The sequence below is a fragment of the Mixophyes fleayi genome, chromosome 6, assembly GCF_038048845.1.
Source record: "Mixophyes fleayi isolate aMixFle1 chromosome 6, aMixFle1.hap1, whole genome shotgun sequence".
NCBI classification, from domain to species: Eukaryota; Metazoa; Chordata; class Amphibia; order Anura; family Limnodynastidae; genus Mixophyes; species Mixophyes fleayi.
The window spans coordinates 94,937,807-94,961,906 of record NC_134407.1 but is presented as its reverse complement, the minus strand read 5'-3'; the positions used below and the strand labels follow the sequence as shown (position 1 = coordinate 94,961,906).

The window sequence follows — 24,100 nt, the reverse complement described above, 5'->3', positions numbered from 1 at the left end:
TGGAATCTGATTGGTTGCTATAGGCTACATCCCCACTTTTTCAAACCCGTAGCTTAGTAAATCTAGCCCTGAGTGTTGGGAATACCAGAATTCCCAGACCTTTTTGGATTTTCTTTAGTGACTTGTGTAAACTTGTAATATAATTTATACTGGTTTATACTATATTTTATACTTCTAGTTTATATTTATACTATAGTTGGTACTAAAACTGATTTTCAGAAGACCACTATTTTTGAACATCACACAGGATAAGGCCACATTGTCTTCATCATTGGTTATTTGCATTTGGGTAAATGTGGCGTAGCAATTCGGGACTAGATACCATTGGCAATAGATCTTATAGCAATCTATTGTTAGGCAGAAATTCATTTAGAATGTGATGAAAGAACATAATCCTAGCTGCTTACCAAATGTCAAGAATGAGGGATGGGCACATATGGGGATTAGGGGAGGGGAATGGTTTGACTCTCATTGATCCGTTAGGTAATGGTAAGGATTTTAAGGCTTAATTTTACTTCTGGAGCAACAGAATAAATTCAAGGTCACTTTCCCTTACCGGAGTGTTTTCAATTTTATCCTATCTATTGATGCTTGGAGGAATATGCCAAGCTAAGTATTGGCTTAGGTGAGTAGCATTGTAACATCTTTGAAACAAGGTGAAGCCTAAGTTTCTGAGACAGGACCCCTGGCCAGCAAAACCCTCTTCAATGAAGACATTTTATTGTTCCATAAGAATTTATTACACGCCAATGGTGGTTATTAAATGTTTACTTAATCACCTTAATTGGCAGAGTTATAAAAAGTATAATGCTTTATGTGCCCACTTATGCCAAGCTGACATATATTAAATATTTTTTGTGTAAATACTCCCTTATTGATGATTTGTACCTGCTATAAATCTGCTTTGCCATGAATGTGCAGTGGTCAGTCTAGGGCTCTCATGGAGAGAGCTTAGTGTACTCTATTTGTGTGTTTAATTGGAAGTCTGTTTATCCATCTGTAACCTGTAATATTAGACATGTGTTGGCTTTAAGCTAATATATAAATAATCATGTGAACAACTCCTTAGTTCTAAAATAATAATCTATGTAGCTTAACGTCTGTAACCCTTGGTGACAACAGGGAAGACATCCATAAAGTCCAAGGGATTGCTAAAGTGCTCACTGTCTGTTCACGAAGGTGTCTTCTGGGCTTTGCCTAGCTTTAACTAGAGGAAATACATATTGGATAAGTTAAAGTTGCAATATTTTTTGATACCACTAGATGGCAGTATATGTACCAATGATGTACATGTTAATGTAAAGATTATCTAAATTGTATTAGATTTGTTCTCTAAAAGGTAACACTTTTATTATTATTATTATTTATTTATTTATAAGGCGCCACAAGGTTTCCGCAGCGCCGAACACAGTACAAACAATGGACAGTACAGGGAATAACAGTACAGAACAATAAACGAGTAATACCAAGACTTCAGATGCTCTACTACCATCATACTTTACTTGAAAATGATGGTCAGAGATAAAATATACATTCTATATAGATTTGCACTTAGGGTGGGGTTCTTCATTTTAACTTTTGAGTCATTGTGAAACATCTTTGCGTATATGAAACACCTGATGTATCTTTGGGTAAAGCAGAAATGCTAAAACTTACAGCATTTATACATTTTTAATTTGTAATATGAGATTTCAAGGATTCAGTCTCTTGATGCATCAGGATTATCCTGATTAGTGGTGGTAATTATTTTCAGTTACAATTATGCTGCCTTTGCAAGGTTTGGCTTTTATAGACTGAGCAGATCTCATGTCACATGCATGATCAAACGCAGGATTTCTACAGGGGGTAGTTTCCACTCCACACTTTCAGATTTGGCATGACCATCATACAAGCGGCACTGCTATGAATTAAGCCATTGATAGGCCACTCTCTAGTCCAATCCCATCCATTTCAAATACAGGGGCAATGCTGCGTGCACTACTATTAGGTGCAAACAGCTCACCAAAAGCAGTATGAAGCGGGACATACTAGAAAGTCCTGAATGAGTGGGACAGTCACTCAAAATCCAATCTGCCACACCAGAATCAGGACAGTTGGCAGACTCTCCTGCTCTCTCCTACTTGTTCTTGCAGCTTTCACTACCTGCAGCTCATGACGTAAGCTCAGTTTCTGCTTGGCTGGGTTCTGAAATGTTGGAGAATGTTTGGAGAAAGGACAGGTACATGAAATATGAAAAGCCTATCAAAGAATGAACACTCTACCCCCTCCCCCTGACCAGCCCCAAAGGTAAATCAATTGCGCCCACGTGTAATAAGTAGGCCTCCCTCCTTGCAACCAGCCTCAACATTAAATTAGTAGTAATCACATTTAAAAATATATTGTGTACACCTGTCTACTACTGCTATACATACATACATATTCAGTTCTTTTGTGATATGTTAAGTGCCTACCCCCCCACACCTTCACACACACATATTTTTTGCATAGGGCAACATTTTAACAGATTAGTTTTCATACTTAGGAAAAAAAACAAAACAAATACAGCAAAACAACTACTACTAGGTGACACCTGGCAGTCACCTAAAACATAATACACTTTCAAAGTAAAACTATTGTATACATTGCCCCTGGGTTATGGATTGGTACAGTATTACAATCAGACGTATGATTATCTAAATACATATTAACATAAGAATCTGATTAAGCCAAACCTTATTCCTATAACAATTAGAGTGATTAGGGGCATGTCACAAAGAGAAAATGTGTGTATTGTAGCTGAAAGAATAGTTTAATTGAAGTAGTGTTGCTGCATAGTGATAATTATGTGCCATTCACCTTAGAAGCATTTCAATAGAGATATTCAATCAAATTTAATTGGGCAAAAAGTAGAGGTGGGCTGTCAAGACAATTACTAGTGAATATATTAAAAAAGCTTCAAGTTTCCGTAAAGCAGGCATGTTATACTGGTATTTTAGGGAACACAGGCCACCTTCTCCGTTATAACTTTCTCTCACAATCCTTTCTTTAGCAGTCCATGAAATGTAGCCACCAGTTGTGAATATCAGCATTTTCTGGGGGTCTTCTAGTTGTAATTGTGGACTGTTGGGTTAGTAGAATAGTAATAATGACATAATGATGACATTTTCTATGTTTTTTTTATTATTGTGTTATAAATGTAGGGAAATGTACACATATAGATGCAGTGATTAACATGGACCGGTCATCAGCAATATTACACCCAATTAGCTGTCAGTTAATCAGGGCTACTTAGGGGCTACTTAGTTCGTATAAGTCTTACTTACTTGACACTGCACTTCAAGACTGGAAATTACTATTGTAATTTCCTGACTTGAAGTGCAGTAGTCAATTCAGTTAATACAATTGCTATGGTGAATTTTCTTTCAATTGTGAAGGTATTTTGATTACATCTTACTGCATGACCTACTGAAGTCTGTAAGGTGAGTGTTTTAGATAGAAGATATTGTTCAGCTTATTTAATAATCGCAATCATTCCCCTGAGTGTTTTTTTGTCCCTCACTGAACATTACATAACCATTTTGGACCCCACTGGCAATCTGCCAACGCTCCATATACAAAATGAGTTTCAGCATGACAGCGCATTGTACCAACCTCAGATTGATATTAATACCCTCTAATTTCATCTAAAGTGCTCTAAAATAAGTCCCCAAATTCTTTCATCTAACAACCATCCAATTAGTATGAATATCCCCCCCCAAAAAAATAAATAAAAAAAATTAGCACTTAACCTTCCTAACAGGATGCCAGATGATCATCCAATCAAATTGTTATTGTTGTATATACAGGGAATAGGGAACACTACAGAACAAGGTAGGTATGTCCCAATACAAAAAAGTTTAAGAAACATTGCACAAGGTTTATGGAGAATGCAAGACAACCATTATGGGGTCTATGCATCAATAAGATGCAGTGCAACTAAATATGCATCACTGCACATCGCAGAGATGCATATTTATGCACCGCTTGAATGCATCATGCTGGGGCTACTCTGGGAGCCCCGACGAAGTGACTCCTTTTCTGCAATCTAATTTTCCTATTTACCGGTGGCGTGTTAGGAGGAAGCGCAGATGCACACAGCACTTCCAATGTACCGGATTCTGCGAAGCCAGAGAGTCTACAGCAGAATCCCATAGGAAATGACAGGTAACGCCATCCTGAGATAGCCTTACCTGTCTGCACAATACAAAGCTTATCAAAGCTTGATGCATTGCAGAACATTGCAGTCCCCATAGTAATCTATGCTGCACGGTATTTGCCTAAACGGAGGAGATGTGTGTGAAATATCCTCCGTTAGGAAGTTAATGCATAGCAAACAAACTTAAAACATGCAGAAACAGTAGTCTCTGCATCTTTTAAGTATTAAATAACTTTGATGCATTGACCCCTATGTCTCAGCCCATAGAGTTATGTGAGCTAGAGCATAAAAATGAAAGTGTTAATTAAAGTTTTATAACATAATCAGGAAATTGTATAGGTGCCATCATCCGCCCTCCGGGGCACGACCACCGTTTTTGATGCAATAGGCCGCCTCCCACCCCCTTACTCCTCCTCTAAGAACACTATTAGAATGCCTGAGGCAGGTTCGCATGGGACCCATTCAGCAGCAGTGAACGACACATACCTCCCAACCTTCTGGGCTGATTGGGACAAAGCTGTCAAGATCAGGACAGTGGAACAGAGCCCTCAAATTCTGACTGTGCTGCCTAAATCGAAACAGTTGGGAGGTATCACTACTTTTTTCTGTGTTTCTTTTAATTAAATAATCAGGAACTATGTGTTTTAAGGCAGGCAGGAATCTGAAACTACAAAGTACTAATGTAGTCTTCAGTTATCAGAACATTTGAGGAACTATAGATTGGTACTATATGTCATATATCCTTATTTGACAGCCTTGTCAACAGCTCATCATATAGTATGTATAGCTAGAAAACTAATTTATAACAAGGCCTTTGTTTTTCTACTCCTCAGCATGTAAATCAGTTCCTTATGTTAGATGATTTCATATAATTTAAAAGTTGAACGCATTTTGCAGATTATTGACATTTTTCAATTATGAGGTGTGATAGCTGGTTCCTTACCTGTAACTTTGATGCTGTTAAACTGCAGGTTTCTGGTTAACAATATATTATTTTAATATGGTCTGTATTTAAGTTTTATTAGACATCTAAAAATGCTTGTTCCACTTAGAATACATTAAAATCTATGTTGTGTAATGATTATTATTTATTGCTAATTGATGTAGTCACAGGTCAATAATACCTCTATGTTGCTCCAAGTTGTCACACCTTAAGGTAAGTTTAGTTATAATTACATCCTATAACCTTTATTCACAGTATGTTTTATAGCGTGGGGTACAGTATGGACCAGAAATATGCTGCCCAAGACATCAGTTTAAATTTACAACAGTACAGAAAAGATTTTTATCCAAGAGTAGCCCAGCAAAAATATTTATTGTTTTTATGTTGTTTTAGTTGGAACAGCAGGAATAGAAATAGGTCTTGAAAAGGAAACAAATAATGGAGTAGAAGAGACCTTGACTGTAGCAGATAATGAAAAAAAGATGACAGAATTCAGATGGGAGAAGGTGATTACAGAAATACCCAAGTATGTGATAAAAAGACACTTGTCCCAGTGGAGATAAACCGTAACAAAATATTTTCATAACAACCACTAGAGGGCGAACCAACACCACTGTTGTTTCATACATGCAGGAATACATGCAATAGTAATTTATAACATTTCTAAAAACCTGGCATGAACTCTGCCATAAAAACCTTGACACGGATGGTGTTACAATAATAGAATAATATTTTGCAGTTAAGGGTAAAGTTAATAGGCCATTTTATATTTTGTATGTTGTTCTAAAGTAAGAAATGCAATGGATCTTTATGACAATAAAACATAAATTTATCTTTCTGTTCCTACCCACTCACATCACACAAGGCACATTTCCACATTACATGATTAGATAAAGTAAGTGTATTAAGACATCTTTGGAGCCAACTATAATATTTTGAGCATTGTCTGGTGCTGGACATAAACATTTAAGCTACATTTGGTGACTTGTACAATTTGTGGATCTGCTGCCAAGTGTACAACATAGAGCCATGTCTGGTGCCAAGTATAGTATGTTGGGCCATATCTGGTGACAATTTGACAACACTGAGCCATATTGGTTGCCATGTATACTAAATAAAGCCATGTGATGCCATGGATAAATGTTGAGCCATATCTGATGTCAAGTTTAATTTACTAAGCTATCTGATGCCAAGTACACTAAATTAAACCATGTGTACATTTATACTTACACATTATGTTCGTCAGTTTATCTTACACAGATGGTTACCTATATGGTAACATTCACCCTGTTGCACACCTATATAACACACACACACCTTCCCCCAACGTCACTAAGCTGCCATAAGAAAGGGTTGTTCCCAGTACAAATTAAACAGGCCACCCCCTCCCCCCCAACCATCAAAAATGTCCCCCTCTGTTTGCCCAAGGGCACATTTTTCTCCTCTTAAATAGTTGCCACTATTCCCTCTAAGCTGCACATTCTGCAAATGAGAGTATTAAATGCCCCTTACATGCCCATCAGACTTTCCTACATGTCCTTTACATGCCCATCAGACTTGCCTACATGTCCTTTACGTGCCCATCAGACTTCATTACATGTCCAAAAGACCTCCCTACATGCCCCTTACATGTCCATCACATCCCCCAATATGCCCCACAGACCTCCCCAAATGCCCCTTATATACCCATCAGACTTCCCCACATGCCAGCCTCTCAAACCAAATATAATGCTAAAATTACTGAAAACTTGGACAGCATGTTGGCTTAGTGGTTAGCACTTCTGCCTCACACCAGTGGGGTCATGAGTTCAATTCCTGACCATGGCCTTATCTGTGTGAAGTTTGTACGTTCTCCCATGTTTGCATGGGTTTCCTCCCACACTCCAAAAACATACTAGTAAGTTAATTGGCTGCTATTAAATTGACCATAGTCTCTCCTGGTCTGTGTGTGTGTATGAAAGGGAATTTAGACTTTAAGCTCCAATGGGGCAGGGACTGATGTGAGTAAGTTCTCTCTACAGCGCTGCAGAATTAGTGGCGCTATATAAATAGCTGATAATGATGAACGCTTATCGTCAGAAGAAATCATTCAAATTAAGGGCAAAACAAATGACTCATTTTAAAAACAAATTTGTTGTGGTGCAGTATAAACATTTTAGCTTCCGTTTGACTTTGGCGCCATGGATAATCAGTATGGTATCAAGAAGTTTTTGGGTTTGCTGGAGTCTCTGTAAGTAGTTAACCTCTCTCCTTCCAGAACAACAAAGCTAAGGACAGCTAATAAATTACAGTCCAATTTAAATAAACAGATGGTCATTACCCTCTGATAACTTGCAGCCAGTGGATTTGTTCTTTAAACTTTATTTTGCAAACTTATAGCACTCAACTGTCTTGCATGAGTTTCAACGCCTCTTCCCTTATAGAAACAGTATTGCTTGCTTTGTCTCTTTTCTTCCTTTCTGGGGCTGAACAAATTAATTTCATACTCTGCTGTCCTCTTCAGACCAAATCCATGGCAATGAATGCAGGGGAGGAGTGAGGGATGGTGTGATAGAGCTCACAGTTTGATGACTGTGGTGTGGGCAGAGCAGCTGTCAGTGGTGTGGGTGGATTGGCTTTCCCCAGCCGGCTGGCGATTTAGAGAACACGGAAGGGAAGAGAATCTCGCTGCCACCTGGGTCATTGCGGGCGGTAAGCTCCCTGTGGAGTCCGAGCTCCTGGTGGCTCAAGGCTCCTTTCAAAAGTACACTTTCCCCATTCACCCTAATGGTGACGCTGGCTGACATGCTGTTTTCTCCTTCAGGTGTACTCCTGTCAAGAGCAGAGGAGGCAGATAGGGAAGGCTTTGTCTGAACAAACATGATGCATATATGGGACATTGACACAGATTTAATACAAGGCCCCAGGATTAAGGCTGTAGGTATCCTTCCCCATGTGACCTACCGATGCTGATAGTGGGGAAGAATTCTACCGTTTCTCTCCACTGCACTAGCACTTTGGGTAATATTGACCGAGAGTGAACGTTCCTAATTTTGAAACCATCAAATCTCTGACATCACAGCACAGCATGTTTTCAAGTCTTCAGGATTATGAATCCTGATCTGCATCAGAGTGGACAGAGAAACTAGAAACTTGGTGGGACTGTAGGAGAAATTGGTTAAGTGCAGTAGGTGAAGAGGGAAGGATCAGCAACTATTACCACACTTTTACCGTTACTACAGTAATAAATGCGCATTATTATTGTTACTAAGGTAATTTCAATGCATTAAAATTACTGTAGTAACGGTAATATTGCGCACCCCGCGTTGTTCTAAAGAACAACGCAGGGAATTGATTCTGCCCCTTAGGCATGGTGCCCTGGGCAATTTGCACTCCCCTCACCCCAACACACACAGCCAGATATTTACCCTTATCATAACATGGTCTCTAGTTGATTATTGGTCTTTCAAACTGACATACACTATATGGACAAAGTATTTTGCCACACCTGTTTATTATTGAATTGAGGTGTTTCAATGAGACCTGCTGCCAGAGGTGTATAAAATCAAGCACCTAGTCATGCAGTCTCTATTTGCAAACATTTGTAATACAAATGGGTAGGAAGAGCTCAGTGACTTCAAGCATGGTATTGTGATAGGATGCCACCTTTGCAATAACACACACAGAGCGGGGTCAACGATTGCTAAGGCGTATGGTGCTTAAAAATTGCCAACACTCTGCTGATTCCATAGCTGAAGTATTCCGAACTTCCACTGGCATTATTGTAAGCACAAAAACTGTGCAGCGGGAGCTTAATGGAATGGGTTTCCATGGCCGAGCAGCTGCATGCAAGCCTCACATCACCAAGACCAATGCCAAGCGTGGACAGAGTAGTAAAAAGCACACCAACACTGGACTGTGGAGCAGTGGAAACGTGTTCTGTTGAGTGACAAATCACGCTTCTCTGTTTAGCAGTCAGATGGACGGGTCTGGGTTTGGCGGATGCCGGGAGAACGTTACCTGCCAGACTGCAATATGCCAACTGTGAACTTTGGTGTAGGAGGGATAATGGTATGGGGCTGTTTTTCAGGGTTTGAGCTAGACACCTTATCTCCAGTGAAGGGCAATCTTAATGCTTCAGCATACCAAGTCATTTTGGACAATGCTATGCTTCCAACTTTGTGGCAACAGTTTGGGGAAGGCCCTTTTCTATTCCAACATGACTGTGCCCCAATGCACAAAGCAAGGACTACAAAAGACATGGTTTGATGAGTTCGGTGTGGAAGAACTTGATTGGCCCACACAGTGCCCTGACCTTAACCCCATCGAACACCTTTGGGATGAACTGGAACAGAGATTGCGAGCCAGGCCTTCTCTTCCAACATCAGTGCCTGAACTCATACATGCTCTACAGAATGAATGGGCACAAATTCCCACAGAAACACTCCAACATCTTGTGGAAAGCATTCAAGAGGAGTGGAACCTGTTTTCGCTGCAAAATGGGGACCAACTCCATATTGAAGTATATGTATTTGAATACAATGGTCATTACAGTCCCTGTTGGTGTAATGTTCAGGCGTCCGAATACTTTTGTCCATTGTTTACAGCTCCTAGTTCACTAGGCCCTTAATCTGACATTGCTCTTGGGGGCAGATCCTCAATACTTACTGTTTCATTTGGTATCTATAGTAATCCTATTCACTTCTGTGGATTATGATAGTGATATATAAAAAAATGTATTAATAGCCACCACAGACTTTTTTACTGGAAAGTTTAAAAATTATATATTTTTACACACAAGTGAAAAATCTCCAGAAGGACAAACTATATTTTATATTAAACCTCTTTAGCTAGGTTAATTACCAGTTATGAAGTAGCTGAGCTCTGCATTTAGTCCTGTGTCAGCATCTGAACAATTCAGGCGTGCTACCACGTAATCCCGAGGAACATTCTCGGCCAGTGAAAGGTTGTACAGTGTTGGGTAGAAAGTGGGGCTCTCGTCATTGACATCCATCACTAAAATTATAAATGAACAGTGAGAAATTATTATAAAAGTAACCAAGTACAATCTGGCTGGAATAATGTTTCCTGCACATGAGACTCACATCTGTGATAAACTTGTAAGGCAGGAAAAAAAACAGCATTTGAAATACACTCAAAAATAAACTTCTAACAGCTATGATAAACTCTAATAGTAAGCAGCAGTATAAATCACAATGAAAACATGGCAAATTACAAAGCAGAATAAACATATATTTGTTATTTCAGCAATCTGTTCTTCTGTAGTATGTGTGTTAAATTGCCTATTACTGTTTGACTTGGACTTGCAATAATGTCTGGTCTCAGCAGGCGATTATAGAGTTTAAAGCTTAAGCATATTTGCCAACTTTAAATACTTTAATAGTTGGCCTCCGGGAGATTCTGGAGTGGGGGCGTTGTGAAAGGGTGAAAAGGGGCGGGGAGCAATGAATCACATCATTTGGCCTCGTCCCCAGCTACAAAATATGATGCTTTCATCACTGGGGGTGCGGGGATGACAGGGCAAAAATGACGCAAATCACCTGCGAAACGTGTCATTTTGCCTCCTGATAGGCAGGACGTGGGGCGCTTGACTATTCGGGAGGATGGGCAACCATGAGCTTAAGACTAAGGAACATATTAATTAATATGTTCCCAATCCTGGCGATAAAAATTGTACTTAATGTCAGGATTGTATGACTCTTAGTCTTAAGCTTTAAACTCTAATTGCCAGGCATTTTTTAAAAAAAAATATTGTAGAGGCAGCTGAGCGATACTGGCCTCATGCATATGCGGGAACCACCTTGCCACAGTGAAAATGAAACCTGGCTTAGGGATTCAGTTCTATTAATTGCCATGAATAAATAAATAAAGGCTAAAAATAGATATAATTTATTTTAAGAAAAAAATAAATCTAAAAATAATTTTAAGTAGTCTTACATGACAATAATAATAAAACAGGGAACCGCTGTGATACTTGTTAAATAGGGATGGCAATCTTACCACCAGTAATAACAATGTAATTGCCAGCTGTAACGCATTTCTTGCATTGAGCAAAGTGATATTGAGTGATAACACAATTTTCTCTTCCAGTAGGGCTCCTCGCCCTTTGGTAAATGTTAATTTTATTCCAAAAATTCACAATAAAATAACAATATATTACTGTAAGGGATAGAATGCATTGCACCACTTCAAATAAATACTTGCACACAGTGGTCAAAGTGTAAACTTAGAAGTGTTAGTATGGAAAATGTAATGGGAATGTAAGTGAATGGAATTGGATAGTTCTACAATGAAGGCAGTACCACCGTATACACCCCCACTTCGGCCACTGATTAAACATGCTTTTGTGAGCATTGCTAATCTAAAACAAGAGATTGAAAATAGAAAAGTTAAGTTAATGAAATAGGAAATTACCACGAACTGTAAGAGTACTGGTAGAGCTCTTGGATGGAGATCCGGCATCACTGGCCACTACCCGAAGGTAATACTCCCCAATCCTTTCTCTGTCTAGAACAGCTGTAGACGTAACTAATCCACTTGTGCCATTTATGACAAAGTCCATACGTGGCATTCCAACTTGCATCCGATACGTCACTTGCCCATTCAGACCTTCATCTAGGTCTATAGCCACCACCTTAAGGCAAAATAATTCAATCTTAAAAATTTAAATATACAGTATATTTAGTATGAAGCTCATGACAAAAGAATCAGATGCAGAGTATCTGTATTTTAATATTTTGTAGGCGTGCTTGAATTTTTCATTGCAACGTGAAAACACTTTTCGATTTATTATTTGAGAAAATACAGTTATATAATACCTGGAATACTGATGCTCCAACAGAAGCGCCCTCCAGGATCTCGGCAATGAATGGCAGGTTGTAAAATGTGGGATCATTATCATTCAGATCCAGCAAATTCACGAAAACTGTAGCACTGCTTGTGGCACGGAGAGGCGGTGTTCCACCTGACAAATGAAGACAAAATCGCATTAATAACCAGAAGGACTGATAACAGAGATAATTAGAAGACTATGTACAGCCTGAATGATGCTCATTAGAATCCTTTTAAGTAATTCCATGCAATAAAGAAAAATCATTGTGCTGCTGGATTTGATTTATTTTAAGTAAATTGCAGCTAGACCCAGTTCTACAATGAGCTGTGTATCTATTTTGTTCACCATATTACGTCCACTTGAGAAACTCTGACAGATAAAGAGAAAGCATGCTAGGCAGTTTGACAGTGAGTTGGCAGATCATGGTTACTTTGGACACAAAAATGGAACGTGGGGGCCTGGACCAGGTGGTAACAGACATGTCTTTTCCTTACAGCAAATGGTAAGTTTAGATAGCAAGGGAAATGTAGAATAGAAAAGGTTTAGTAAATTGGATTGCTACATTCTTGTGACTTGCTAGTTATGAGAATGTATCATATAATAATATGTTGACCATAAAACGGTGATGGAGTAAGATTGAGCAAAACTAATGCTTCCATTACTTATCACTATTCTGTTTGTGCTATAAAGAAAATGCAAGTCATTATGAAATAAGCATTGTGTGAGTCCCAATCTGTAAAAAACAATGTATGGATGGATATTGTGAGTACTCACGGTCTGTTACTGAGATAACAATTTTCCTCATCAGTTCTGCTTCCTGTGTATTTGGGTTTTCCCTGTCTAGGACCACCCCTGTAGTCCGGATTTTTCCTGTGGTACTATTCAGGGTATAGAACTTGTTAGGGGGGCTGATATTGTATACCAGGCTCCCATTCTCTGCAAGATCTGGATCAAAAGCTACAACCTGTAGAGAGTGAGACAGTAACAGACAAATAATAAAAAAAATATTACAAGTATATCAATGAGTGCAGGTGTTCAATCCCACAGACAATAAAACTGGTACAGAATGTTGTGTATTATTTACTAGCAATTATCCTATTATCTAAGCATTGTATTGAAAAAGGTAAAACAATTGGTAATGTGCATGGTTCAGATCAATGAAGATGGTTTGTGCTCTCTGCGGACTTTATGTTAGTCAGCACTACATCATTTTCCTGTGTCAATGTTTTAGTCTGAGCTTTTATTAGAAATTCAGACAGAGAAGTCTAAATTTTTACTGTATAGATGAACAAGATGACTGATGACAATCCTTGCTCTGATTCCACTGGGTTTATATCTTTCCTGCGGGCTCCTCACATGCAAATAGACAAGAACAATGCTTTTAAAGTTGAACTAAATCATAAGAAATATACTTTGCATGAGGGCAGGTTGTACTCTCTTGCTTTTCATGGAATTTTTGTTTACTCTGAAATTTATTTACAAAGTCGACCTCTATGTGCTGCCATATTTATGTGAGATATACATCCCTAGACACGGACATGGATCAATAAATATAATGTGCACATAGCAGCATTGCTGGTTGCAACTACATGCTAATATACAGTACTAATGCCTTAAAAAAGATAAAGTAAAAGCAAAGAATTGGGTTATCAGTGAACGAAATGGAAATTTAAAAGTGGTGGTATGGAAAATGTAAGTGAAATTACAATTAAAGCAGTAGGAGAAGTGGCGGTATGGCATACCACTGTATACCAGCCCACTATGACCACGGGTAATATTAGGATTTTCTATACATATCGATTTTTGAGCATCACACATGACCTACAATATCAGGGGGTCCCATTTAATTCATTGCTTTCATTTACACAAATAAAATGGCTACATATTGGCGGTTCCTAACATAGTTTACTTACAACCTGTTTTGTGTGTCTCCATTTTCAAACGGCTCATTCAGATCTCTACTCAAGTTTAATCCCTTTATTTCAGTCACCTGGCTGACTCCCTATTAAATTTCATAAAGGCTCTTCCCTTCCCTTTACCCATTGACATATCTAGCTTTATCTCCTACAATATTTCGATTTATTCCCTATGCTATTCTGTGATTGGCTTGTTTTATACCACCACATATTAAAGCAGAAATCTCATTCAAAAATTAAGCGCATTTAAAGAAAGAAATAAATCACTGTGTTAGGCTATAAGAAGAATCTTCATAATTAACATTTTTCATTGGTTTGTCTCTTTAGGCTGCTATTAATGATTTAGAATTATCACATGATGTAGTTAGTAGTGGGGTTTTGAATCATCCCCCTGAGTTCTGTGTACTGTAAAAACCTCCCACTCCTTCTTCACTCTCTGGTTTTACATGAAATGTGAAGAGATGTGAGCATGTGTGCGGTTGGCACCCATACTTTGTGCCATCCAGAGATATCCAGAAAATGAGATAATGATTTGTAGGAGGACAGCTAACAAAAATTACATGAAGTGAAAAATCAGAAACATTCTTAAATGGTACTTGTTTTTAAAGGAAAAAACCCCACAAATAAACCTTCTGTGTAGAATTTCTGCTTCAATAAGGTTTTATATAATTGCCTTTGTATGCTGTCCTATAGCTCTGAATCTCCCTAATATCTGCCAAACATCCTTTTCTCATACCTTTGAAACTCTCCTCAAGCACCACTTGTCAATTGTGGTCAGAAAGTATAGGGCACTTGCTTTATGAACACTGTGATGCAGGTTGATTTATGCACTAAATTTTGACCTATTTGTTTATCTTCCAATAAACCCAAAACTGTAAGCTCTGTGGTGCAGTGATCTCATTCTTAAGCTGGGTACACACTACAGAAATTTTAACCAACTTTTTATGCTGAGCGATTTTACAAGTGATCGATTTTCCGATCGCTCGGTCCATGGACTGCATACACACTAGCCTTGTTTAGGACGATAAAGGGAAGAGCGGACATCCCTATAGCGACTTTTTACAGCCGTGTTGTCGTGAGCAATGACTGTAATTTTGTACTCACTGTTGTGGATCGGTCAGAAGTTTATACACACTACACAACGGAAAAGAGATTGGAACGAAACTATTAAACGGTACGACCAACCAAATGAGGCGACAATCGTCCATTTGGACAGACCTTTGATCATCATGTCACTGCACACACTGACCCGACTTTTGAACGAGCGGTCATATGTCGGCTGATTTAGCCGATTATTGGATGAAAACTGTGTAGTGTGTACCTAGCTTTAGGTTTCTTCTATGACAGATAAAACACATGCATTTATTAACCTGTATTGTATTGCACCCTGTTGTATATGTAAGTTGCCAATCAACCAGTGGTGCAATACAAATAAACTCATATATACTACAATTCATAGACCTCAGTAATTGTCACACCCGATTACTACTGTTATTTTGCCAAATAGCTGGAAGGTGTGCCAAACACTTCCTGGAAGCCTAGATATGGTGTGATAACGGACACCAAAATTCACATTATATCAAAAGTATTGTTCTGATGGATTAACAAAAATAAGCAAATAATAATATGAAAATAGTGCTATTGGGCTAATCATAGAAAATTATTCATCTCTAGCTCTTAGCAAAAAGTGACCAGACATGTAGTCAATGGTGTCAATTTGGTTGTTTTAGAAACAAACACCAAAACACAATTGCCAAATTTGTTTACAATCAAATAAAATTGGGTAGAAATGTTATAGGCAAGTCTGTAATTCTTGTTGCCCAGATGACAAGTTCAAGCAGTATATGCAATCATCTGGCAAAAGAACACAGTGTGCCCTTGCGACAGACATAGTTGCCAACATTTTAAAATAATTTCCAGTGCATCTACATAGGCAAAGTTCGAGTACCTCGGAGCCCTATAATGCCCATCATGCTATGTTTGGTGAATGTGATAACAGTTTAATTTTTGCATTTCAAATATTCTTTTTCAATAAATCTTAACCATTAAAGCCTAGAGATTAAGAATAGATGGTAAGATTTGCAAATAATATGCACAAGAGAAATTTTATTGTGCAGTTGGTCAATACTAAAAAAACAGGGAAGAAAATTTGCATGGACAAATCTTGAAAAGCTGGGCCCTGTCTATGGAAGTTAAATACAATTAGGAACTGTGGACATATTGAAGTATGTGTGGCCAACTTTAAATGTGGTATAAAAACAACAGTTTTCACTCGTAGGATTTAGTTCTTATTCCAGTACGTTGAAAGCTCTATATCAGACAGAGGGTTAAGCTTTTAGAATTTTAGTATGTTTAGCTATTAGGAGCCATAAAATACTTAGCACCTAAAATGGTTTGTTTACTTTATAGCAGCTGAAAGAAAAACTTTAATTAATTTTTGGCTCCAGGATTATAAATCTAGTGCAAACTGTTCAGGCTGGTGTGTGTGTGTTGTCAAGCTCTTAAAATGGCTCATTTAGTTTAGAGTGTAAGCAAGCCATGTGTTTTAAATGGGTAGTTTTACATAGGCACGGATGCATGGTTTACAGAACACGATAATATAGCAGACCTTTAGTGTGATGTTGCAGAACAACATAAACAGAATTAAACAGAGATAAGCTAAAATATGAGTTTCACAATACAATAATAATATATTTACCATAAACATTCACTTTGCAAATACTTATATATATATAAAGGCAAGCAACTGATGAAATTAAGTTGGGCATGGCTAAGTGGTACAGCGTTTGCTTATGTCTTCAGCCTGGATGTAATACCCCAATCATGATGTCTTGAGAGCTACTGTGCATACAGGAACAAGACATAATATACTGTACAACAGAAATATGGGATATAAGCACCAGAGTTGAGTACTTATAAAGTTGTGCATGTGCAGACTGGGAGACTTCAGGCGGGGGGCACACAGGCGGCCGCATCTCATTACACGGGATGCAGCCGCGTCATTGATGACGCGGCCGCATCCCGTGTCATGGGAAGCGGCCGCTTGTGCGCTGATGCGGCCGCATCTGATGTCATCAGATGCGGCCGCAGGTAAAAAATGGGGAAATTGTATCGGGAGGCGGCCGATGCCCCCCTGCCCCCCGGCCCAGCCCGCCCCTGGTTGTGCAACTGGCAAACTAAAATATACAGGTCAGACAGAACTGTGACTGATCTTCTAGATGGACACTGAACTGACATAAGTATTGAAAAATTAGTACAAAGGACCCTCTCAGTATGCAGGCTTTTACTGGTTGGTCTTCTTTGAAACCTCACTTTGGCTCAAACTGCAACAATTGATTTAATTTGCATGAACAAAGCTGACCTTATTATAACATATTTAAATAGATAAAAAGCCAGTAAAGTGGAAACAATTCATATTGGACTGCAGTATAGGTGAGTAATATAGGTGTGTAATACCATGTAGCACACCAAAAGAGTGTTCTTTGAGCATGAAATGCCAATATCCATATAGCAAGAAGCCACAAGTCAAGACCCTGAAAGAGATGAGCCAATAGACATAGGTTGCTAGCAGTGAAGTATACCCTGTTTTTTAATTTTAATATCCAATGCAAAATTCTTACAGATACATTCTCTGTAGCTACAATGCATTTTGCTTAAGTATTTTACAGAATAAATGTGAACCCAAACCTACAAAATAATTTCTAAATTTTGTCCACAATCCTCCAGCCCTGCTCCCACTTAGTCTCACCATAAGTATTTCTGCACATCTTTGCATTCCTGTGCACTTGTGATATAACCTCAAAAGACAAGAAAATCCACACTTGGCGCTTACATTTTTGGGTAATTTGCTGGGGTTGCACTAATCATCTAAAAGTGACATAGGAAAGAATCAAGGGAAAGTGTTTTCCCTTATTTTGTATGTTTATCCCAAGTCCTATGAAAAAAACCCAAAACAGACCAACACATCATGCAAAACATAAAAGTTGGTATGTTATTAATACTAGGGAAAACACACCTAGATATGATGGTCATTTCATACAATAAATATAACTAATAATTATGTCCTAAGAGGGGTATTCAATTGTGAGCAAGTTTTTTTTTTGACCGCGTTAAGTCATTTTAACGCTGTTTTTTATAATTTTCGAGCGTGTTAACTTTACCCGCAATTCAAGTCCATTTTTAACGCTACATTTTTTTTCATGAAACGGTCCTTCCGCGCTCCAGTAGAAGGTCTATTGAAAGTATAGGGTGTGCAAGAGGCAGCCGTGTTTAAAGCTATTCAATTGTTTTTTAATACGGCGTGTAAAACAGGAAAATATGCTGTTTTATCTCGCACCTCCTTGGGATGTGTTAAAAATAAAAAAACTCTGAAAAGTATTTGAAATCATGTAATAATGTGGAAAAAAGTTAAACTTATGTTTATCACTAATGGCTAACTTGTGTAAGTTGATTTTCTTGTGAAAAAAAATGAAATTAAAAGAACATAAAAAAATAAATAAAATAAAATCACTAACTAATTATATTTATGTATGTTTTTGGTACAAATATGAATGTAGTAATGTGTTTTGACATGGTATAGATGATTGTATGGTAAAAAATAGTTCAATTAAAAAATATGCTAAAGAAAGTACCGGAATGTAGATGTTATCAATGTGTATCAATGCGTAATGCAATCTAATGTATGAAAATGTATGCAAAACCTTTTTTTGTGTTATACATGACTGCATTAAAACTCCCCTTTACTCCCCTAAAATCACACAATTTTTAACGCGCGGGGGCAGCGTTCCCTCTTTTCAATTGAATTGCACGAGTTTTCCCGCTGCGCTAACTCAAAAGGGTCGCTATTGCCGTCAAAAATCCGCGAGAGATTTTTTTTAAGTGGCGGGGAAAAGAACAACTCGCTAACAATTGAACACCCCCCTAAGAATACCAGTTATGCAGTGAAGTCACTTGCGTCTAAATAAAGTGTTTCCTGGGACGAACGATTAAATAAACAATGAGGGATTTATTTAACACATGGTGAAGAGCTAAAATGGCAGTTTTAACGCCACCAAAATGGTCTTTCACCGCTTTTTCTTATTTATCAAAGTGGAAATGCTGGAGAAATCCTAGTGTTAATCATGGTGTTACTGGTAATTTTATTTTATGGGATCCAGCCGAAGCCGCGCCTGGACTAGCATACCACTTTCTCCACATGCTGGTAGCATTAGGCTGTCGGTGAAGAGGTAAATGACCACACTGAAGAGGGGGGTCTATGCTACGGTTCCCAGAGCAGCCCTGGCATAGTAAATGGCAGCGGTACATATTGAGGGCTACCGCGCTTATGTCATAAAGAGACCCCTCAATATTGAATGCTACCTGATACATTGAATCTTAATGTCGTTCCCCCATACACCAGTCTCTAAATAATCTAATTTATTTACATTTTACAATGTTTACAAATTTATATTTTCTAATGAGCTTTTTATTCATCCAAAACATACAATTACCAAAAATCCTCATATAAATCACATTTGCAAGAGCTGATAACAATTGGACACAATAAAAAAAAAATCACAATGAAAACCATTATGCTGCATGGCAAAAATATGCATTCTGCATAAACAACTGTTTTGGGTTCATGGTATTTAAAAAGAATATATTTTACTCAGGAAACTGTCAATAAAAGTCTATTGAATCTATTAAATAAACAGTGCAAATGTCCTCTATTTACAAAAATAAATGATTCCACTACTGGAAAGATAAGAACATCATGATGTTGAGGTATGGCATTTTTTAATAAGGTGTGTAGGAATCTCCATTACATTATCCTATTGTGCAAGTATAATCATAATAATAATATAATAATAACACAATGTGTTCCCAATAATTTCATGCTCTTAAAATAGAATAACTAAAATAAAAAAACACTTGCTCAGTTAATGTCGGCTGCTCTGTGAAAACATAATTAGGAGAAAAATTAATGAGGTTTGATTGGGACAAAAATAAAAATTCATTTAATGCGTTATTAAACTTCTATTAAGTCTATTTTGTGTTCTTTGTAAATGAGTGAAAAACAAATATTAAATCAATTGAAGTAGTATAAGGAATGAGAGAGAGAAAATGGATTGAAATTAACTACACACTTGCCTGGAAATAAGATTTCACGACCACAGTGAATCCGAAAGTTTCAAGCGTCAGTAGAAAAAGGTAAGGTAAATACAACTTACTGGCAGCAAAATTTTGGTTTTAGTGTATTATTATACAAATAATACACAAAAATAGCTCACATAATATACATAAATAGTCAGTGTAAATAATGACTGTATAATCATTGCATTCTGATGTTTGAACACACTAATTATACAATCGCTTATTATAAACTGGTGATGGCTATATAAACCAATGTGTACCGCCATTTTGAGTGAGTTCTACGGCGATGAGAGACGGATCAGGGCGTCGTAGAAAGAAGCAGCCGGCACGAGGAAGAGAAGAAGACCAGCGGACGGCAGAAAGCCATTGTCAGGGCTGAAAGTGAATCTGCCTGCAGCTGCCACAGACGACGAAGAGAAGAACAGAAGCACCGCCATGACTGCCCTTGAGAATGGCAGCAGAAAGTGAGAGATAGGCTAGCTAGCAGACACCCGGAGACAGGTAAGGCCCTTGTGGGCACCATCCCTACCGGGAGCACCAGGTAGGGCTGCTGAGCAAACGGCTCTGTGTATTTGTGTCGGTGCTAGGCCCTGTGTATTCAAGTGGGCACTAGGTCCTGTGCATTTCAGTAGGCACAAGGCTTTGTGTATTTGAGTGGCCACAAGGCCCTGTGCAATTAGGAGGGCACAAGGGTACTAGGCCCAGGGCAGTATAAGATAGCCATAAGGCCTTTGTTATAGTAGGGAAATAGGCCCTTGATCTAGTGGGACACGTGTATCAACATCTATTATTGTTGGAGTGTGGATGAGTGCCAGGAGAGGACGGTGAGTCCCGGTGATTAGCATAATTCTGTGTGGGTCTTCTGCTTGGCAAAGGCCCTCACCTGTATAGGGTGGATGGATTCTGTTCCTGTTTCGAGTATTCGTAGTCTTGTGCCCAGGCCAGAATAAAATAAAGGAATGGTAAATGGGGTATAGGGAAGTCTCTATACTAACAACCACCACCTCATACACACTTTCACTTGAAACTGTAGCTCTTCTTGCCAGTAATTGTGTCCCTCCTTTCATTAGGCTGAACCACGAGGTGGTGCATACGCCGAGGTATAACAGTAGGGGAGTTGGTTAAAAAGAGTGTCTGGTGTGTTTTGTAGTTGTCCCTCAGGATCTGGTAAGTGACCTGCTTGAAAGGGATTTGTGTGGCCTCTTCCCCATGGCACCTCTACACTAATGACCAGGTTGTGTTATGCGTATGTGGGTGTATGTATGCTTGACGTATACCAGGCACATATGCTTCAGGAACAGAGCTGGACATATCTTGAGATGCCTTCAACTCGGGAAAAGGGTATTAATATGCTAATTTTATGGGTGGCTTTTTTTAGTAAATTGTACCCAACATGTGTCCAACTCAGGATGTGTGTGTCTGTGTCCAAGCAACTTATTTGTATGACAGACTGTCTGACATACAAATGTCTGTAATGTATTTTTTTTAATTAACAATTGTGTATTTTAACAGGTAATGTACCCCCTACAACAAATTAATGGATATTCAGTTATGTGGCGTCAACACGGTTGTGAATCTGCTTGTCCACGTCACTTCTGACCAGTGGCCACAAGGACTCCAGCATATACTTCAGCAGAAGCGGAAGTAGATGGTAAGGGGACAAATGGAGGATGAAGTAGGAGGCTGGACAAGATGTAGGACAAAAGGAAAAATGGGTTGTGAGGGGCACAGGGAAAAAGTGCAACTACAGTTTAATGCCAAAAAAAATCAAAAAATGCAAAATCATGTACTTGGTTCTCAAAAACCCAAAGGCTAAATATAGTTTTAATGACACTATAATGGAAACTACTGAGGAGGAAAGGGATCTAGGAGTCACTATTTCAGGTGAGGCAGGTAAACAATGTAAAAAAGCAATGAGAAAGTCAGATGCTTGGTTGCATAGGGAGAGGAGTCAGTAGCAGAAAGTAATAATGCCACTGTATAAGTCATTGGTATGGCCTCATCTAGAATACTGTGTTCAGTTCTGGAGGCCATATCTTTAGAAGGATATAAATATATTAGAGTTTGTACAAAGAAGGGCAACTAAAATGAGCATGACCTACAGCACAAAACTTACCCAGAAAGACTAAAATATCTTAATATGTATAGTCTGAAGCAGAGAAAGGAATGGGGGGACATGATAGGAACTTCCAAATATATCAAGGGTTTTAACAAGGTACAGGCGGGAATCATTCTTCAAAGGAAAAGAAATATTAGAACACAAGGACATACACTGAAACTGGAGAGAAGTAGGTTCAGAGGAAATTTGGGAAAAAACTACTTCATAGAAAGGGTAGTGGATAATACGTGAAATAGCCTCCCATCAGACACAGTAGAGGCTAATACAGCAGATTAATTTAAACATTCTTGGATTAGATACAAGGATATCCTTAGTAAAGGTTCAAATAGGGTTTGAGGTTACCATAGGTTAAAAAATGGTCAGACTAGGGTCAAGCAATACTTATCTGCTGTAAAAGTTTATGCTTCTATGCTTCTAAAGTAGATGCTGGGAGCAAATGGTAGAAGACGATGAGGGATATATCTGATAAGAGGGATAAAGAGAAACAGACAGCAACAGAAAGGGGGAGAAAAAATGGATAGACACCCACAATGCAAAGACAGACACTCAATGTGTTTGGGGGAGCAAAGAAAGACAGATGGAAGATGTAGTACACAAATAAAATAAGAGACAGAAATAGAAAGAGGACAACACAGGCACACATGACGAGACAGAGTGAGAGAGACTGGCGCAGACAGAGGAAGGAGATAAACATTGGCACAGACAGTGGAAGGAGAGAGTCTGGCGCAAACAGGGAAGAGAGCCTAGAGCAGACAGGGAAAGGGCAGAGAGGCTGGCACAGACAGGGGAAGGGCAGAAAGGCTGGCACAGACATGGGAAGGGCAGAAAGGCTGGCATAGACAAGGGAAGGTCAAAGATGATGGCACAGACAGGACATAAGTAAGAAAGATTGACACAGACAGGAGAGAAAGTGATAGGAATATGTGTATTTAAACTTACTGTATTTGCCTTCAGTCACAGCTCCATTTGCAGGAGAAAGGTGGAAATGATCTCATCCATTTCAAGGGGGAAAGTAGTAGAGGTGGGGGTCAATGGGTGCACAGGAAATGATATGGAACTGGCTGTTCCCTGACATCCCTTCAGATGAACAGTGTTGGAAAATGGTGCCTGCGTGGAACATGGCAAAGCTGTGTGGGCAACTAGGTTACTTGATTTTGCTTCATTTTACTTTAAAACCATGTCACAAGCAGACATTGGGTATGGGGCAGGGCCAAAGGGCAGTGAAGTCCCGGTATGGCAGTGGGCCAGTCAGACCCTGCTGGGCTATGAATGTCGGTGTAGTGGCAAATTTGCATGGTACATTTTATATACAGCTCTAAAAATTAAGAATGTGTTCTCCAACATATCTACAGTACTAACTGGTATAGTTGGTCTTCTGCAGATTTAGCAGTTTGAAGTCGATCATCATTCCCATTCAGCTCACTAATGTAACAAGGCAGATGGTTGGTGCCCCAGAAGAAGTGTAACATAGGATTCCACAGGACTGTTGGTATGGTAGAGAGGCAAAGGTTCCTCCAGTAGTGTTGAATGAAACAAAGGACACATGGCTAAAACTGCATAAATGTGTGAGTTTATTCTTTTTGCTTGTGGTGTAAGGTTTTACCAAAGCGGCAGATAAGTAGAGGTAGTGTGTTAGGAACTCCCAAGCCAGTACAGTGAAACTCGGGAACTACCCTGAAGGCCCAGTGTTCGCTGGAGCCCCTAGTGGTGGGGACAGACTTGTCTGCGGACCGACCGAGGGTCGAGTAATGTATACTGACTTAAAGGAGAACCCAGGAGTGGAGTGATTGGCAGGCTGTAGTAAAGAGGGAATCCAAGGTCAAAGGTCACTAGCTCAGGTACAAAATCCGGGGACAAGCGAAGGGTCAGACACACAGGCAAAAAAAGCAAAATCCGGAATCCAGGCAAAAAGGTCAGGGTCAAAAGCGAAGGTTCAATGGTCCAGGAACAAGCAAAGGTCAAAACACGGGTAGTCAATCAAAGG

The 24,100-nt window shown here is 38.9% G+C and overlaps 1 protein-coding gene across 1 annotated transcript in view; it reads right to left on the bottom strand.

The window, feature by feature from the left end:
* CDH23 (cadherin related 23) overlaps positions 1-24,100 on the bottom strand; it is a 1,005,178-nt gene that overhangs the window by 293,601 nt on the left and 687,477 nt on the right. Inside the window, exons 23-26 of the mRNA XM_075217048.1 lie at positions 12,724-12,913; positions 11,936-12,081; positions 11,532-11,751; positions 9,960-10,112 (exon numbers count right to left, since the gene is read on the bottom strand). Of these exons, the coding sequence (XP_075073149.1) occupies positions 9,960-10,112; positions 11,532-11,751; positions 11,936-12,081; positions 12,724-12,913 (709 nt within the window). The remainder of the gene's footprint in view (positions 1-9,959; positions 10,113-11,531; positions 11,752-11,935; positions 12,082-12,723; positions 12,914-24,100) is intronic.